Source organism: Rasamsonia byssochlamydoides, assembly GCF_041956645.1.
Source record: "Rasamsonia byssochlamydoides strain NRRL 3658 unplaced genomic scaffold VTN77scaffold_17, whole genome shotgun sequence".
Taxonomy (NCBI): Eukaryota; Fungi; Ascomycota; class Eurotiomycetes; order Eurotiales; family Trichocomaceae; genus Rasamsonia; species Rasamsonia byssochlamydoides.
Window position 1 is genome coordinate 92351 of NW_027192400.1, and position 19589 is coordinate 111939.

At 46.8% G+C, this 19589-nt stretch overlaps 5 protein-coding genes across 5 annotated transcripts; all 5 read right to left on the reverse strand.

Annotated features, from left to right (window-relative positions):
• Positions 1–6871: 6871 nt before the first annotated feature.
• VTN77DRAFT_2179 (uncharacterized protein) lies at positions 6872–7618 on the reverse strand (the record flags this gene model as incomplete). The annotated part of the gene is made up of 1 exon (XM_069417990.1): positions 6872–7618. One exon carries the CDS (start codon positions 7616–7618, stop codon positions 6872–6874), a length of 747 nt encoding a protein of 248 aa, XP_069279364.1.
• A 369-nt stretch (positions 7619–7987) lies between these two features.
• On the reverse strand, positions 7988–8443 carry VTN77DRAFT_2180 (uncharacterized protein; the record flags this gene model as incomplete). Its single annotated transcript, XM_069417992.1, has 1 exon — positions 7988–8443. One exon carries the CDS (start codon positions 8441–8443, stop codon positions 7988–7990), a length of 456 nt encoding a protein of 151 aa, XP_069279365.1.
• A 213-nt stretch (positions 8444–8656) lies between these two features.
• On the reverse strand, positions 8657–9329 carry VTN77DRAFT_2181 (uncharacterized protein; the record flags this gene model as incomplete). Its single annotated transcript, XM_069417993.1, has 2 exons — positions 8657–8969; positions 9298–9329. 2 exons carry the CDS (start codon positions 9327–9329, stop codon positions 8657–8659), a joined length of 345 nt encoding a protein of 114 aa, XP_069279366.1.
• A 4791-nt stretch (positions 9330–14120) lies between these two features.
• Positions 14121–14919, reverse strand: VTN77DRAFT_2182 (uncharacterized protein; the record flags this gene model as incomplete). Its single annotated transcript, XM_069417994.1, has 2 exons — positions 14121–14642; positions 14692–14919. The coding sequence occupies 2 exons, from the start codon at positions 14917–14919 to the stop codon at positions 14121–14123; spliced, it is 750 nt and encodes a 249-aa protein (XP_069279367.1).
• Positions 14920–17523: 2604 nt separating this feature from the next.
• Positions 17524–18807, reverse strand: VTN77DRAFT_2183 (uncharacterized protein; the record flags this gene model as incomplete). Its single annotated transcript, XM_069417995.1, has 3 exons — positions 17524–17563; positions 17614–18564; positions 18620–18807. The coding sequence occupies 3 exons, from the start codon at positions 18805–18807 to the stop codon at positions 17524–17526; spliced, it is 1179 nt and encodes a 392-aa protein (XP_069279368.1).
• Between the last annotated feature and the right edge of the window lie 782 nt (positions 18808–19589).

A 19589-nucleotide genomic window follows, 5' to 3' on the forward strand; every position in this document is an offset into this window, starting at 1 on the left:
GAGCTCCTTGACTAGGTCCAGCCGCGCGGGAGAGATATCGAAGGCGAAGATGCGCGCTTCGGATAGAAGTTTGATAAATTGCAGGCCATATGCACCAAGACCGCCAACGCCAATGACTGCCGCGCTCCAGCCAGGCCTCAGCTTGGGAATCAGTCTGGACGGTATGGTACGCCGTGACGCCCGCATCCGTCAGCGGCGCGAAGTACACCGGGTCCTGGTCGCCGATGGAAAGCAGCTTTGCGCGGGGCACGACGAGATACGCAGCCAGGCCGCCGTCCAAGCCACAGCCGCGCGTCATCCCGATGGCATTGCGCTGGAAGGCCTCGCAGAACTGCTCAGCGCCGTCGGAGCAGAACTCGCAGGTCCCGCAGTGTCCCATGTGGTGGACGATGACAGCCTCGCCCCGTCGCAGATCCGTCACGCCAGCGCCCAGCGCTTCGACCACGCCGGCGTTCTCGTGGCCGAGCGTGTACCCTGCCGGAATGGAGTTTGCGTACGGCGCTGAGCCTGGCTGGCTATCGAGCATGTCCAGGTTTGACTGGCAGAGGCTGACGGCTTTCATGCGAACGAGGACTTCTCCGGGGTTGGGGGACGGTACGGGGACGTCGACGTATTGACCGGGTTGGCCCCATTGGAGCAGTTTGAAGGCCTTCATTGTTGACATAGTGCGGAACCAGAACAAGAAAAGAAAGAAAGAAGGTTGGGTGAGAGTAATATAGGGATGTTAGACTTCTCTCCGGGTCTGGTTATGATCTTAATACACCTATCTTTCGCCTAATTGAAACCCATCCAGCCCGCTTACCGCCGATGGTAATCGCGCAGTCGATTAAAGATAAGGGTCCTTTAGGTATGTAATGTACTATCAGCACTGCCAGTATGAGATGCAAAGTACCGAGAAGGCATCCTGCACATACGAAGTACGCTCATGTTCATGTATGTACTCCCTCCTACGGAGTAGATACTTTAGATACGTTTCACGAATTCATTTGGTTGGATGAGACAGATCTCTAACGTAGGGTGTACGGAGAACTAGGTATGCATATACTCTGTACTGTACATGAGATAGAGACAGAGATGATATAATAGTAAGCACTCATATAAGTAAATAATATAAGGAGAGAACTTGATTTCTCGCTTAGCCAGTTTTCTCAGGCAATTTATAAGCTTTGTATCCTCTCTACCTTGTCTCTTTCTTTGTTTCGTCTTCTTTTTGTATTTTATTTTTTTTCTTTATTTTAAGCGGGGAAAAGAAAAGAAAGAGAAATGAAAGTATATGTGCAGTAGTCGGTACTATAGCAAGAGCATATATTCCGTACGGCAGCTATACAGACGAAAAGGGCCGGCAGAGGCAAAGGCCTGGAAGCTGTATGGCCACGAGCGAAGCAGAAGAATGGGAGCATACGGAGTATATAGCAGCAGACATGCAGAAGCAGCAGACATGCAGAAGCCGGAGATTTGCGGGTCTCTACAACACCATAATATCGTGTATACAATTTCCTATGTGGGCGTCTGATTTCTTTGTATAATAGCGCTCGTTTGATATCTCGTTTTTTGCGGAGACCAGGTTAGAACCATCGTATAGCAACGTGTATATAGTCAGCTAGACTAACTAACTAATGATGTGCTCTTCTATGTGATTCTGCCGTTATCAAGGCGCCCTACGGGAGGAGAGAGCGTGAGTACGTCAAAAAGTCTTTTTTCCTTTTTTTTTTTTCAAAAAAAAAAAACGCATACCATCAAACATTAATTCTACTATATAGACACGTTTAGTTTTTGTTTTCTTCCTACTTGAATAATTCACTGGCTAATTATTACTCGGATAGGTAACTGCCTAGGTAGTTACCTAGAACGGAAACCCTCTGACCATGTAGTTACCTACTACAGTGAGAGACAATTTATAACGCTCATGTCATTCGATGTTGGTGCTGTATGTATGTACATACTTAATTAGAGAATTCAATCAATTGGCGTATAAGAGTGCATATATAATTGTACAGTACATACATACATACATCATGCTCATGTGATTTGAAGTGGTCCAAGCTCGATTCATTTAATAATTACCTACATAGTGATGACGACAACCCACTCGATCCTTCGTCGCTCGCAGCCTGGCCAAGACCAAGTAAGGTTCGGGCTTCTTTGTTCGGTTCTTTGCCGACTGCCGTGACAATGACATTGTTATTGCGGCCCGCTGACGGGAGTGCCGAATGCATCCATGGATCGAACCTTCAGGCTGCTATTGCCGTCTGGCAGCAAAAAAAATGCGGCTCTGGAAAAAAAAAGAGAGAGAGAGAGAGAGAGAGAAGGGGGGGAGGGGTGGCGCAGGGGGCGAAAAAAAAAACAGCCCAGNNNNCAGACTAAGCCCGCGCATTGGCAATAATCATCTGGATTGGCATTGAGTTCGTCCATCATAGACGCCCAGGGTCCGTGTCCAGAGAGAAAAAAAATTCTCCTCGTGGTCGTTGCCTTGTTGTTGGATTTCTCCTCGGGGCGATGCAGATAATAATTCACGCGTGCAAAAGTACCCTCGTGACCATGGCATCATGCTGCGAGTCAACTAAGGAGCAGCAATCAACAACTGACATGTGTTTTTGGCCTCTGGATCGACAAGTAGCAATGAGTTAGATGATCCTTTGTATGGCGCATCTTTAGCCTTCCGTGGGAGGGTCACTTCGAGAAGGAGAACTCAGGTCAGCCTTACGACCCAACACTAGGCTGTTAGTCAAGAATAGTTAGGTCCGTTTCACATAGTTGCCACCGGATCTTTATCCGGAAATCTGATCGATACTGCTAATAAGTCGTTCGCTGACTAACAGAATGGCGGGCATAGTGGTGAGCATAGATGTCTTGATTGCGTGACAAGTCGAGTGTCTGGAATCCCGACCCCATATGTTAGTTATCATTTTGGACAATAAATTCATTCAGTGCAATCATTCATTTCATGGTCACAACTCCGGTGAACGAAGCTCGCCGGTCGATATTTGCCACTGGAGTTAATCATATGGAATCATGGCGGTACACACCTATGATATTCGTCCTGTCGATAAGCAGCGCAGTGCGGGGCACTCGACATGCAGGAACGCCAGGCGCTGCACCAGTCTGGCAAACCCCTGAAAGAATAATTTCGCTGCCAAGGTGTGCAGTTTGGCACCACGAAAAAATTTTTCGGGCTCCAGGACACGTCGTGGGAGCGATGACATCGATACTCTGGCAGAATCCTTCAGCCATGGTTGGATCATCGCAAACCGGAGGAGCCGGTGAGCGACCTCCCCCACGCGTGTTGACTTTTCTTCATACCGTGAGCAGGAGTTGACAATCCAAGGCTCCGGAGCAAGTCCAATGGCAACGAGTTTTGTTCGGTCATATCGTCCCAGGGATTCATTGCTCGGTTCATCAGCTGACTGACGGGTGTTTCTGATAATGGTGATTGCTCAGTTTCTTCCCACAGTTCAGGATGAAATGACACGCAGACTGTTGTCAATCTCTTTGTTTGCGCCATGGTTGTACATGTCAAACCAGTCATTGGTGTGCAGCCAAGATATCAATACATTTATATTAATTACCTATGACATTCATGATCCAGCAAATCGGTTCTTCCTGCAGCTGTTGCGTTCTCATAACTGACTTGCTGAATGTCTGCTCCTGCTTAAAATGTGTGCGTCTGCAGTCTTCCTTCCAACACTAGCACTGTCTACAACAACACACCACTCTCTTCCCTGACATCTGTCTTCGGACACTCTATTATTACTGCACTTACTTCTTGCTGTCCTTGAAATTTCCTACGAAACTGTTCAGTTAAAACACCAACATGGACAGCAGCTTCAAGTGGGGAGAGACACAGGCACCAGATGGCTCTGCTTGCAAAAGCCCTGCCTCTGACACAACCCACCACAGTCAAGGAGGCATCGCCAGTGGCCAGACATCGCAAGCAGGGAATCGCATCTCTGCTGAGATTCATGGAGGGCAGACTGTGCCAAGGTAGATATCCTTCTATCATGCTGACTGTCGTTGTTGACCGTCGTTTAGTAGGATATCACCAAACCCTTCCGATTTTCAAGGACCGGGCCTCCATCTCAACGACCACAGTCATCGGCCGCATCCGTTCGAGCCAGGCCAGGCCCGTCCAAGGGAGTCGCTCCTTACAGCTTGGAACCACACCTGGACTGTGGAAGACACCGTCCAGCTCCGGTCGTCGCATGCGACACAAAGCGACAGCATGGCGAATCACGCCGGTTGAAACTCGTCCAGAGGGTAGCCTGCGTTGACGAGATCAGCTCAGGTATGTTGTTTGGTCTCCCGCTCTAGCCATTCTTCTAACTTGGCTTGTCGTTAGTGTTGATATTTCGTCTCGTGTTTACAGCGTGGAGTTGTGGCGTGATGGGTACGGTTAACGATCGGTACATAATTATGGGATTGGATATGGATTTGCATAATCTTGCAGAGATTCGGAGGTGGTACATACATCCTGTTATACACAGGAGTGACGTTTCTGCTTGCACTCGTACAGTCTGAACAGGCAGGGCACGCTGTATCAATATGCTGGTCATATCGGTGTAACACGGAGTTTCTGTTGTAATCGGTTGTCATTTCTCTTGTAAGAGACCATCCTCGAAGCTGTCTTCCAGACGATCGCAGCCATCAAAAATATCCAGGATGGCAGACGACCTGTTAGCATCAAGGTAATAAATATGCTGGTTACACAAGCGAGTTGAAAGAACCCAGAGACAGGTCAGGGAGACTATGACCTTCCTATTTAGGCAGGTGGAATGTTAGCTACCTTCCTCTCGAGGCAGGTCAACTAAGGCAGATCAGTTAAGGTAGGACAAGCAGGTGCAATCGGGGGAATAATCCTCCGTGCCTGACGTAGGAAAGCACGCTGCAGGTGCAGCTGCAGCCGCAGCCGCAGACGCAGATCTAGCGTTCAGGTGCAGGTTCGAGTGGACGATGACAGGATGCTTCCCTATCAAGTAAAAGTTGAGAAGATCCATCCATCTCGTCAAGTGGCTGTCTGAAAGTCGGAACCCGGATGCCGGATCGCTCTCAGATAGCGATAGATATGCCTAATGCACAGAGCAGATGGATTCTACCTGAAATATTAATATCCCAGCCCCATGCTGGAGCCCCTCCTCGAGAATCGACAAGCCTTACCAAGCCTTACCAAGGTAGGAAATATATCCGCTGTGGGCGTGCATCCACTTTGAAAAAAAAAAGAAAAGAAAAAAAGAAAAGAAAAAAAAACCTTAGCATAAATAGGCATATTAATAATATCACTATCACATCCCTAACAACTTGGCATATAGCTAAGTACAGTACTGTATGTATGTATGTACATGATCTAGGTCCTAGGTATTAATCGACCACATACCTAATTTTTGTGACGCTCGCTCAGCTCGGCTCAGCAGCTCGCTTTGTGTCACTGTCACTGCCCACGGAGCAATGGAGCCATTTGCTATCGTTGATTGGTCCCGATGACATGGTTCGCATGCAGGGTTTATGCATGTACTGTACGTACGGTACTGTGACAGCCGTCAATTAATATTACCTTGATCCTTGCTGAGATCGAGGATCAGGGATCAGGAATGTAAGTATTATTTGTTTGCCTACCTATCTACCTACCTACCCACCACGGTAGATATGTACCTAGTGTCTCTTGTCCAGTCTTAATTAATAATAACAGAGATGGTTAGTAACATCATAGTGAAAAAGTGTTGTTTCGTCGTAACCTTACATGGGCCATCTATGAGTCTATTCTTCTATCTATCTAGTCCAAGAAACTTGTTCCGATTTCCTAGCCTACCAGGTTGCATCTAGCTGCTAGGTAGGGAACAAAGTTTGAGGTCGTGTAGCCTTGTATCATGTCCATGATGATCTCGAAAAGCGGTGTGGAGATGAAGGAATTGATAGCACCGTTCGAAAGTACTACTGTACATTGGGTACTGCACACACATAACCTATGAAAATGTGAAGGGCCAAAGCCTTGCTGTCTAGAAACTAGGAGCTCATAAAAAGGATTCGCTGGGGAAGGAAGAAATGAAGGAAGAGAGAGAAAGGCACGCGAGCTGTATCAACAGGAGTCATGTGATGAACAACAAATGAGACCAATCAGAAGACGAGAGCAAAGCTGAGTCAGCAATATGGGCTTAGCCCGCAACAGAAAATGAGGTCATTAATTAATTAATTAATTACAACAATTACTGCTCCTTACCATGGGCCATAGGTGGATGATTATCATACCTGTGCCATTCCTATTCAGGTAAGTCGATTCCCTTATCAGGTTTAGTAGGTATTAATCCAGGTTAGGCTTGTTGATATAGGTAGATTCAACACTCTAGTACTAATAACCTTGGAACCTAATGTACGGAGTGAACTCACACCTGCCTGAACGGAAACAGTTGAAAATCAGCTACTATGTTTCTCGAGTGGAAAAATAATATACTTCAAGCATTTTATTCTCGGAAACCCATCCAGCCAGGAGAATTGCATTCTCAGAAAACTACATACAACCAGGCAAGTCACTGGAACCAGTTGTTCGTTGATTAAGAGCCAATCGTGTTCATTTCATTGATGCATAATTTGTCGTTCCCAAGGAGCTCCTTCACTTTCTTCTTAACTCTCCATGGCTGTCTAAACCTGATGTAGTCTCACGAGCACTCCATCTTGCCCTCCTATTTCTTCTTGCCAGTCAATTTCTGTTTGATAGCCCGGTACCTCGCCGTCGCCTTCTTCAGAACGAGGGCCGCCAGCTCGCCGGAACCTTCCATCTGTTCTCCCGCTCGTCGCTGGATGGCCTAATACTCCTCGCGGCTCTCCTCATGCTTCCCCAGAGCGACGACAACCCCGGCATATTTCAGGAGGATAGCGTTCAGAATCAGCCGGCACATGCGCCCATTCCCGTCGACGAAAGGGTGGATAATGACGAAATCATTGGAGTACTTGGCCGCCAGCGTGAACGGATCCAGGATGGTGGTCCGCTCGGCCTCGTCGATATTGGCGCGAAACTCCCGGATGAGCTCGCGCATCTTCTGCGGGACGAACTTGGGGGAGACGAAGTTGGTGTTTCCCGCATGGACGTGGATGTGCCGGTACCGACCGGCGTACTCGGTCCAGGGCATTCCGCCTGGCGCGTCGATCTGATGCGTGAGGATCCAATGTGTCTCCAGGATGATCTCCTCTGACAGCAGCCGGTCCTTCGCGACGACCTCGTTGATGATGTACTGCAGCGCCAGCGCATGTTGTATGACCTCGCGCTGGCTCCGACTGTCCTTGTCCTCTGGATCCACCGCTTCCTCGCCCCTGAAGATCCGTTCACAGATTTGACAGTCTCGTCTAGGCCAAGGCCAACTCGCTCGATGGCGTTGCTGCCATAGATGACATTAATCATTTGTTTCGTCAGTATTTCGCTGACAATCTTCAGCCCGTCGTCCCCTTTCTCGTTGATCTTCTCCTGGATATTCTGATAGAAAGTCATGGCTTTGTAGAAGAGCTCCTCGGGGGCATCATCATCATCGCCAAGGGTAACATAAGCCCTTGTCTTGGAGTCCATTTTGATGGTGAAGAGGAGCCGCGAGGGAGGCCATCCTTTCTCTCTGAAAGTTCTCAAGATGAGCTTTTCCATTCCCGTGTGGACTTCTATCCACCAAAGATTACGGCGAGGTTGGAAGCTGCGAATTTTCCATGGTTGTTGAAATTACTTCTAGTTCAGACTGAAAGTATTCAAATAATGGGGATAAATTTTTTTTAAAAAAAAATAAAATAAAATAAAAGGATAAGAGTTAGGAAATAGATAAAATCCTACTTTACCAAATTAAAAATTGAGTCACTCACTTAACCTAAACCAGGCACTTGAGTTTAATCCAGTGTTTTTTTTTTCGGTTAATGTAATCCCTAACTCAACTCAGTCAAGTCAGTAAAAAATCTACGACTCGGGAGTCTTACACATGCATATGATCTCTGAAAGCTTGAAGATGAGGTCCTTCCTTAGGCATCAAGGTCTGCGTACCGGCACTACTTTGACATACCTACTAAACTTAGTTAAGACAGAAGATGTCATATTAGGGAGGAAGGATAAAGATGTACTGTAGGATGTAGGAAGCGGGAAAAAGAAAAAAAGAAAAAAAAAGAAAAAAAAGAAAAAAAAAAAGAAGAAAAAAGAAAAAAAGAAAAAAAGAAAAAAAAAGAAACACAGGAAATGACAATCTAATATGCTGCATGTAGTAGTACCAACACCAACGCCAAGACAAGAATCCGGTTCTAAGTTTGTATGTATGTATGTCCATCCATCCATATCCTTGCACCAAGACCAAAACCAAGACCGAACATCTAACTCACTCCCGACCATAATGCTGATTTGACCAGTCCCGTCCAGTCCCAGTTCCAATTCCAATTCCATAAATAAATGCATGCCGATGGTATTGTGTGGTATGGTATGGTATCGTATCATATCGTATCACATGTACAGTACAGTTGATGGGCCAGTCCAGTGTTGTTGGTGACTGTCGCCGTTCGCTGGAAAGCGGAAAGCGGAAAGTGCTGGAGGTACTGTACTTGTAATGTACATAGGTGTACACGGATCATGACTCGAATGTAGAAGCGACACATGCGAAGCGAAGCGAATCGAATTGTATCCAGTCGAATCGAGTCAATTGGCAGGCGATTACTCCCTCCGCTGCATTCTGAGGGGATTCCAGGGCGCTTGCGAGGTTTCGTTCAGCATGGCTTGGAGCATGGGAGCCTCATCATTATTGTCATTGTTGTTGTGATCGTTGTCGAAGCAGACGCGATGATCATGATGATGGTTGTTACCGTCAGCCGGGGGATTGGCGCGCTGGTTGGGGTTCGCGGGGTTTGCCTGGTCGGCGTGGTGCTGCTGCTGGTTAGGGTCGGGCTGATTAGCATCCCAGCTCCCGATCCCGCGAAAGTCGGAGGCCTGGTTCTGGTTGGCATGGTTGGCGTCCGCGCTGTGGCCCCTGCTTGCAATTAGTTATTCATTCCGCCATTGACGAAAGGTAAAGAAGAGATGGTCAGGGTGTTGCTACATCTTGACAGAAGAAACTATTGAATGACGTGACATGACACGTGGTGTCACGTCTGAGTATGCACCGTACATGAGATGAAGTCAAATTGAAATAAAAAGAAAAAGAAAAAAAAAAAGAAGAAAAAAGAAAAGGAAAGAAAGAAATGCTGGGATGAAGATGATGCAGGGATATGGCAGGCGTGTTGAAACGCCACAAGAACATGACGGCAAATGGGACATTGCAAGAGGAATATTAATGACATTGATAAAACAAGACTCACTCTCCCCATCGGTAAGCGTTGTTACCACTCATGTTGACTTGATCGTAGATGGAAGCGACTGGTTGATGGACGATGAGCTGCGGTACGACAGACGATCTGCAGTAAAGAGCGGCCGTCTAGTCTGGTTGAGATCGAGACTGCCGGCAAGATCTTAAATCAATGGAGGAAGAGATCGGGGAGAGAAAAGGCCGGCAGTGCGTTTGGCTTGTCCAGGATGTTGGATAAGAGAGAAGAATGGTAGCTTATCTATCGATCAGAAGGGGGATATTTAATAATAACTATACAGGACCATGATATCCTGCGACAAAGCATCCCCCATCTTTGTGACAATGGCTTTATTTCCCTTCTTAAGGTTTCCGTGCTGCACAAAACAGTCAATCGATCTCATAAGGCACTAGCTACTAGTAGACGTTTCCTGCCTATGTGGGGAGCAAGCTCCACCTGCTCAGCTGTCAGAGCACAGTTCATGGCCAATAATAATCCCCATACGGTGTCCGTCTGATGTTATCAACCCTCTCTAGACTTGCTATCCTCGCAGCATTCGAGTCGTTTGTTCCCCGGCCATTGGACTCAATTGGACCGGTATACTGTATTTGATTCTAAAGGGAGTGGTTAACCTGTTCCACCCCGACGGTTGAGGGATTACGAAGTATGTGGACTGCCTAGGCTGATTGATCTACGCGAGGTTTAATGAAATCTCCGGACTTTGGCGGGTCCGCCACGTGGTGGCAACTCGGGAAGGTACGGAGTATCTCCGTACCCCGCTGCAAATGAGGAAAACCTTATTGTTAGCTCAATCCAATAAAGACGCCTCCCGAGGGAAGCATCCACGGTTCCCTGGCGGGATCGACCATGAATGACATTATGTACTCCGTACTGCTGTTGGAACTTCCTTGAAATCCAGTGGAGAACACTGCGCACAGTTAACACTTTTTTTTCTTAAACCGGTGAAGATTTGCGATTCTTCATTAATTAGTTCTGTTGATAGTTGATCAATCGAATTCTAATTTACGCGTCTGGAGAACAGACCGGCTGCCTCGCCGGTGGTTGCCTGTCGGTTGCCGATTCGAGACGTCGGACGACCGACGCGTGGCTCCACTATGGCACCAAGGTGCAGCACGATAGTTCGCGAACAACTCTGTCGGTCTGTCATCATTACTTCTTATTATTATCTCCGCACTGACGCAATTTGGTATAGGACGCACTTGCGATGCACTAGGGATGGCGTAAGGCGTACTCTATTCCGTATACTCCGTAAGTGTCAGGAATTGTAATCGCGACTTCGCGCAGAGATCTTACCTAGTTAGCGCTCAGTCTAAAATAGCTCCATTGTCTTTCCATTTGCTGGTAATACTCCGTACGCCGTATCGAATTCGAGCGCGTGACCCGAATAAGGATGGCCTCGCTGTGGAATTAATCATACCTAGACTACGGAGTACAAGGCAGGTCGGTAGGAGGTAGCAGTCCACCAGCAGCCCATCTTGTCTTGTCTTGACAGTAGACATGAACACGGCCACTCCAGTAGCACGAGTAGAGAGGCTGTCACTGTCAGCTAGAACAAACTACCCCTAGGTATGTATAATGTGTGCCCCTAAACTATCCCAGACGCCCTAAGGCTCAAACCGTCCGGTCCAGCGATCCCTGTAGTAGTCCCACCCGAGACAGATGTTCGATCCCAGATCCCGATATGGAGTATGGAGTAAGGTAAGCTGTACGGAATAGGTAATTGTTGGAGGATGTCTCTGACGAATGGCGCCAACGCCCGCGCCACGGCCGATCTTAATAAAGTTTACGGAGTAAGTCAGTAGGCATTGTTAGCCTTGCCTCACTATTTCTTTGTATGCACTAGCACCTCGTTTGCCTTTTTTTTTTTAAAAAAAAAATAAATTTTTGTGTGTCTAGTGTGTGCGTTGGCGGTCTGGTGTGGCGCAGTCAGTCAATCAATTGCTTAATCTTAAAGAGAACCTTAATGAGCCAGTCAGTCAGTTACTCTAGTTAGCCTTGGTTGCCTACCTACATACATTCTCTACATGTGCACCTTTTCCACCTTGCCCACCTTATTTTTCATCACTTTCTTTCTCATTTCCATCAAAACTCAATTGGAATCCAACTTTAAGTATCTTGTCTGAACCCATTTTCCAATCAACATTGTCCCTTTGGATTGTCATGTCTGCCTCAGTGGGAGTTTGGTCAACAAGCTACCTAGTCTGTCAGTATTCGTACCTGATCTATCAACAGGCTGTATCCCTTGACTTCACACTGCTTGACTGCTTCTATAGGCAAGTTGCACCCTGTTTCTAACCCTCTCGCCTACGTAATACGACCTTGGATCGATTGGATCAGGCGCTCACTTACTTGCTTCTCCTGTTGTATGTACAGTACCTAACCCAATCGGAATCTCCTCCCCCATCCCGACAGAGCTATACCGGCCATAAAATATCCTACTATACGGCTTTATATATCTAAATGTTTCTGCTCTTTGCTTCACTCATTACTACCTTGTTGCCAGACTCCATTACTTATGTACTATATATTAGGAAGTTACTAGCAAGTAAAGTCACGTAACACCTACCATGAGGGTCTTTTTCCTTGTTTTTCTCTCTTTTTTTTTTAAAAAAAAATGAGGCCAGACAGACACATGTGAAGCTAACTAATTGGATGCCCATGCAGCTATCTTAGTTAGTTGCATAGAACCCCTGTAAAGGCGCCCCTGTGAAGCCTATATAGTATGCCCTTATAAAGGTGCCCTAAAAGCCTATAGAGCCCCTATAAAAGCCTACCTATGTTGACAAAAAGCTCTTGCAGCGGCGCGTACATACAGTATGCAAAAGGGCACGATAAGAAGAATATTAAAGAAAAGAAAGTAAAAACAAAGGAGAAAAAGAAAGAAAAGAAAAGAAAAGAAATAATACACCAAGAAAAAAAAGGAAGAAAAGAAGAAAGCAGTGAACATACCATGAAGTATATAGTTACATGCTGTTCTAGGGAAAACAGGGGAAAACAATAATCAGAGAGATGGAATAAATGGCAAATTTGATAGGGAGGGGGAATAAATAAATAAATAAATAAACAAGAATTGAGAAAAGAATTCATCAGGTGTAAGTGTAGTCAACAGAGGTAAACAGTAATGATTAAAAAATGGAGTAAATATTGATCGACTCTCACGCAAGAGAAGACTTCAGTCTGATTGATCTACAGATTCACAGATATGGCACTCTCTGCCTCTACTACCAGACATTGTTCATAGACTGTTAGAAAGATCCAAACAATAGAAATACAGACACTGAAACTGCCCAGGCCCCGGCCCAGGTTGACATGGACATATGAAATGGACAAGTTGTTTTCTGCTGTTCACTGTCCTTGAGGAAAGTGAGGCTCCAGAGATGACTAGAGAGTGAAATCTGCCACCGCAGGCCCAGGTCAGGTCGCCAGTGTTTTGCACTAGATAGCAAGCTGCAACTCTGCATTGGTCAGGGTGGGCGACACGATCGTATATATACATACATACCTGTATGCACCATTGTAGATTAGGAGGAAAGAAAGATCTATCACCTGGGTGACATACCCAGATATATATATCTTTGGACATCAGACTTGATTCCAGGAAATACCTCCTTCCTTAGCCAATATTTGAATAGATGACTAGCACCTAACCGACTGTCCAGTGTCGGGGGAGTTAAAAAAAAAACAAAAAAGCAAAAAGGGGGAAAAAAAAAAGGAGTCCCTCCCTTCGTCGAAGAAAGAAAGAAAGAAGTTGAGAACTTACAGAGAAATCGCTGGAGGCAGCTCATATCACATCCCAAGACCGACGTAGAAATAAACTACTGCACATTGCAAGAACTAGCATAAGCTGCTAGATTATGTTAACCACCAATCAGATAACTCTCTTATAGAAATGATTTGAAACAATAGGCTTGGCAGGTGGATACTAGCCTACCAGGTATATAGGTTAGATTCAGGAATGTGGTCTGTGCATGATAGTGGTATTGTATTGTGGGGACAGTAGTCATCGATCTTTACAGACGCTAATCTGCAAGCTAAAGCAGGTCCCACAACTGTTAAACTAGTCTTAACTCTTAGATATAGATCATCCAAACAGCAAAGAGAGCACAAGTCAATCCAGCTCGTTTCTCCCGTAGCCTAGCCACTTCTCGAACCGATGAGCTAGCTATCAGTCTGGTCGAATCAATCCTGCACTCTCAGCCGAAAGCCCCGCCTTGCTGCCATTGATCTATTTTTTTTCCACCAGAAGGAGTGTAAACGGGACCGCCCTTTCCGTCGTTGTAGTAGGTGCTGCCATTGGCGTTCGTATAGGACGGGCCGTGGAGACCCGACAAACCGGTATGAACAAGGACACGGCTCTTGCTGTCTGTCAAGGTACGAGGTGCGGTCATAATGCTGTCTCTGATGGATTAATTCGTCATAGCAAAAGGACAAGGTTCCTAGCAATTGTCATCTTCTGCCACGCTGTCTTTAATGCCAGTCTGCGACCATTGAATACAATATTACAGACAAAAATGGCCCTACTTTGAGAAAATGAAGACTTCGATTCGTCCAAAATGTATTGGGGAAAATATTCCTTTTTATTGCGTTATTGAGTCCGGTATAGGGTAGGCCTGACTGATAGCCAAATTCGAGTCTGACATTCAGATACGAGAAAGACGATTAGTTGACGAATTTGCAGTCTATTCTATTATATACAGAACAGTCGGAGCAAGCAGAAAATAAATATATACCATACATCGCTTGAGGGAAGACATCAGGATCATGCGGTCTTCGAACGGAACCTGGTTCAAGATGATTTCTCCAGGTCGGTTCCTAGCTCAGCCCAAGAACCAATATTTCGCCGCATATTCGACAGAGAATGCTGCAGGCATGCCGGAACACGTCGAAGGAGGATTACCACCAGCAGTATGTGTGCGGTAGACACTGCGGACGTTTCCAGTCGTGCCCGCCTCAGCCTCAAGGAAAAGCCACTGCACTGCACCGTTCGTGTTCGACGCCTGACCTGAAGGAGAGCCAGCAGGGGCATTTACAGCATTCACCTTCTCAGCAATCACTTTTCCAAAACGTGCATAGGGTGTGTTGAGGTCAAAGACCGGAGTGGACGCGTTCAAGAAATAGTGGTGTCCGAGGATATTGGTGTTGAAATTGCTTAGGATGGCGGACGGCGAGGGAGGATCGGCGGAAATTTCGGTCGGAAGGGAGAATTGGAGAACGATATCCGGAACGACATCGAATACGGCCGGCTGGTATGCTGCGAGGCAACCAGCATTGTACAGAGTAGCAATTGCGCCCACAGCGGTTGGCGCGGAGTCTGGGGAGGGGGGGTTGCAGGTATAATTCTGCAAGAGAATCAACATTGGAAGGGTTATCAGAAATAGTTCGACGTACCTGGATTCCTCGTCCTACAGCGACGTAAAGCAGTTTTTGCCCGGACGGTGGTGGCGGGAGACTGATATTGCCCAGATTCATGGAGACGTGCGCAAGAGAGCAGTTGGAGGTAATCAATGTCTGATCAACCGATAGAACATGTTTGTTGTTGCTGGGTTTCTCATGCCATGCCCCAGGTGCAGCGAAGGTGCTTGCAGCCAATGCAGAAAGTACAAAAGTCCTGAACATTGTGATGTAGATAGATAAGAAGCAATAGATTCAACAAAATGAAGGCTTGGACTGAGGACTTGCAGTCAATTCAATCTTTTTAGCGAAAGACAACGAAGATAAAGTTCGTGTTATGTCCAAGATCAAGTCAGTATTATATGGATGGTAAAGAACGAGACAAGCGAATGATCATGGAGGAGAATTCCAACAAGGAGGGAAGCAGGTAATTTATAGACAGAGAACATCTCTGCAAACCAGGTAATGATATGGCCGAATTGCAATTGAAATCGGATATAGACGGAGCACCTGGCAGGCGTTCATTCCATGCTTTTGGGTAAACGTATTGTACGGTGGATATGACTCAGGATAACAGCCAACGTCAGAGGACCATGGCGCAGCGATCCAGAGTCATTACCACGAAATCTACCCAACCCCACATAAGATCTACAAATAAGAAGATACATGCTCATAATTAGAGTTTCTAATTCCCACTAGACTTGAGATTTAATATCTCCGATACTCTACATCACACACTACCCAGGTTATGTACTGTAGTGTTTCTGTCTGATTGTTTACCAGGATCCTTGAAACGAACTACAGCAAACGTGTAGCAGATCTGCAGTAGTCCCGCAACACACGTGGTAAATGAAACGGTAGCCAAAGCCATCTTCGACGGAGTACGGAGTAGTCGGGTTGTTTGAGATCCGGGGGCCGTACGTTTCACCCGACGGTACTATTTTAGGTAAGGCATTCCCTTCCCGATCTGGGCTGAAACCGCCCCGATAAGCACTAGTCCTGTGGCTGTGATTGGTGTCTCTGCCGCGCTGACAGTTCCAAAAAAAATGTCCGAATTGCCTGAGTGGGAAACATCATCCCCCAAAACAGGAAAGCTCCCGTTTTAGGATAATGTTTGATCTTGGTCAAGAGTCAAGACTGTTTCAATGCCCTGTGCGGAGTCGACAGGGTGCTCAAACGCTCGGGCTAAGTAGACTTTGGATATGTTTTCCCTCCGTCCAACACTCTATGCTCCGTGTACAGCACAGAGTACGGAGTATCTAGGTTATTATTGCATCTGCATGCACGCCGCTGGTCCCATCCCCGCGTTCCTCGCGCATGTCTCAAGAGGGTTCAAACAGCTGTCCTCAGTTCAAACCGAGTCGGGCACAGAACAGAGAGCCAAATACATGTCCTCCGTATGCACCTCAGCTATGTATCAGATATACAGCCCTGCTTGGGGGACTGTACTGTATTGACTCTGGCCAAAGGATCAGGGTTAGGAGGATCGGAGTATTATTCCGTAGTTACAACTTACCATCAATAATAGCGATGTACCTACCTAGGTAGGTATATACGGCCTACAGGGAGGGACGATGAAGCTAACAACCTTATCCATCAAGTTCAATGATAACGACTGTAGAACAGAGGATAGTAATATGACTCAATGGGGTGCATTTGCCAATTTGACGAAAGAAAAAAAAAAGGCGCCTAAAATTCTAGTCTTGGGAGGGCGAATCCGAATATATTTCCGTGAAAGTAAAAAATAATTTTTGAAGGTACCTAGGTACGTAGGCACTGGCACGTGACATCCATTAATTTCCACTCGAATCGGAATTCTTGATTGATTGATTGGTTGGTTCCTGTGCCTGTAATTGTAAGGTCGGGCCCACTACTGTAATCATAGCAACCAAACCACCAGCGCTAGCAAATCTGAGTAATACCTACCTAGGTTCTAGGTACCTAAGTGACGTATGTGCCTCCCGTCTTTTACCGTCTGATCTAAGATCTATACCGGTGATATACATACTAAAAATAAAATCTTTATATGGAAAAAAAAAAGAGAGAAAGAGAGAGAGACGTCAGCTTCGGGTGTAAATTCACCCGTTTACGTTCGTCCGTTAGTTACCTGCCAGAAATATATATCTCCTCCGTTCACAGGTATATCCACAAATAGAGCATTTACCTATTCTGACAAGTGATGCTTTTTTTTTAGGTACCTACGTAGTCGGTAAGTACTTCCTTTTTTTTTCTTTTTTTAGACGAGTTTGATTTATTTAATTTACACATCCTGTACATACATACAGCATATCCAGCAGGTAGGAGGGTACTTGCCCCTCAAGTTTGTCGGCTCTTCTCTCTCTCTCTCTCTCTCTCTTAAAGGGTTCTGAAGCTGCTCTCTTTTGGAAACTACTATCTCTCGCTCCAGGGATCGAGTTGAATTGGTTAGGTACATACCTAGGCAGGGTAGTACGGCACTAAAATACAACAAGTGAGGATCAACATACATATCTCATCTACAATTCTATTCTACCAAGGTAGCTAAATCACGAGAAAATCTCAGATCCGTTATATCATCTAATCAAAACCCCCTCCCCAAAACGCCGCTAAGTTAAGGCTCATCGACCACATCCAAAATATAAGGCATATAAGGCGAGTGAATGTGGCCAATTAATCAACAACAGGAACCGACCACACCACGCGCCGCCAACATGCATAACAATTAAAGCTGGTACACTGAAAGTATGTTCATCGCTAAACCAGCATGAATAATGATCAAGTCAATCAAGAGTAGAGAATCCTATGATACAGTAGAAACAACTGCGGTGGCGTAGCAGGTGGCAGGGGCTTTCACGACGTTGTTCCCAAAAGACGAAGGATTACTTCGTACCTAGTTTATTGTCAGATTGAGATGCAGCAGCAGGATGGAGAATTACTTACATGCCGAACATGATGGCGGCCGATGGAACGACACGGAGCAAGTGCGGCGTTAACCCGCCGTACAGTCCGAGCATGCCTTCTTCCTTCCACACGGTCTTGAAGCACTGTACCAGACCGGTGTATTTCACCTGAACCTTGCCTCCTCCAACAGGCACGGTCGGTGCTTGTCGTAGCCGAGTGCGGACAACTTCATGGGGGTACGTTATCGCAGCCGCGATTAACTTCGCCATCCCTGCCGATCCAACCCTTCCACCCCACAACTCCACATCATCCCAGACGCTGTGGACGTGGTTGGGATCCGCAAGTCTTGCGGCTTCACGACGGGCCAGGAACATTTTCATCTGCTCATACATGACCCATTGAAGAGTGGACTCGGTCACACCGAGGTACGAAGCCGAGAGACCCTTGTAGAGGCCGCGGATGCCCTCATGACGCACCGTCTGCTTAATGCAATCCCAGCTGTTCTTATACTGGCGCCCTTTGCCGTTCTCGGCATTCGACTTGTCCAGCTGCAACCGCGTCTTGACCAGCCAGATTGGATTCGTAGCAGTACCGGTGGCAATCCCCGCGATGGCGGCCGCGCTAAGATGGATGCCCATGGGCGTTTCCTTCGAATCCCGGTAGCCAAAGTAGTCGCTCAAGATCCGCTTGCCGTTGCCGTAGACGTAAAAGTTGATCGCACGCGCGGGCACGACACCAACTAAGTTGGGTCCCAGCCCCTTGAAGAGAGCGCGCCAGCCCTCGTGGACATATATCGAGCGAAGGATTTGAAACGTCTCACTGAAATGCAGTAGAGCGCTTCGAGGGATGGCGATCAACGGTGACCTGTTTTGAGGAAGTGCATGTGCGGCACGAAGAGATCGCAGTTGGGCTTGGTAAAAGTCGGACTGGAGACGGGTCTTCAGAACATCGAGAGGCGAGGTGAGGGTTGCAGCAGTCATGCCACCGATCCTGCAAAAATATCAGCCCCGACAGACGATGAACAGGGATTTATTCTGTTGCATACCCTCCAGCGATTAAGTGGGCTAGGGGCTTCGCCTTCGGCCTTTGCTCTGCATCTTTGGTAGGCACCTTGCTCGCTTCGGGGACGACTTCACCTGTCTCCCGGGATTGAACAGCAGCATGATCGGTCGGGGTTTTACTGGGCAGATGCGCCTGCGCAGAGCTGCCGTGCGAACGTGTTGAGAATGCCATGAAACGTCAGACGTCGAGGTTTGGACGTAGGATCAACGGGACGCGCATCCATACATAGCCCAGACGCCTGTTCTATATCATTTGATAGTTGAAGAATTTCTATTCAGGAAAAACAAGTGTCGAGAAATGAAGCAGAAAGGAGAAAGAGATGGAGTAGCAGGAGTCTCTCATGGATCGCGCCCAAACTTTTTTTGCGGAGTTATCGGCGCGCTGATTGGAAACCGCCGGCCAGCCAATCGGGATCTCCAGCCGTCTGCAGGTACTGCAAAAAGTGCTTACTACAAGATACGAGCCTTGACAGCTGAAAGCCTGGAGACATTCTATGCTTGTTAAATTACTTGCAGAGAGAATGAGAGTAACTGTGAAACCCCTTCAACATCTGTACGCAACCGGGAAGACAGACCATGGCAAGAACCAGGTACTTATACGCCAGGAAAAGTATGAAGGCTTGTGGTCAAGTAGTCTTCTCCTGTGTCTATTTTTGAGTTGTAAGGTTTTAAGCTGTCATAGACGTCCTCGGTCTATCACCATTGCTTCTTAGCTGTCAAGACGGGTTCTGGTTCGAATCTTGGATTGAAGATGGCACATCTCGAAAGCGAGGTATCTGAACATCAGACCATCTTTGAACAGTTTTGCATGCAAACAGGTTGGCAGCCCTGCAGACGTAAATGTAAAGGAGCGCTGCGCCATCTTCGTGCAGAGATTGAAATAATAGCAGAAACCACAAACACCCAAAATTGGAGGGCATATTTTTTGACGAATTTTGATATTATTTTTTGCTT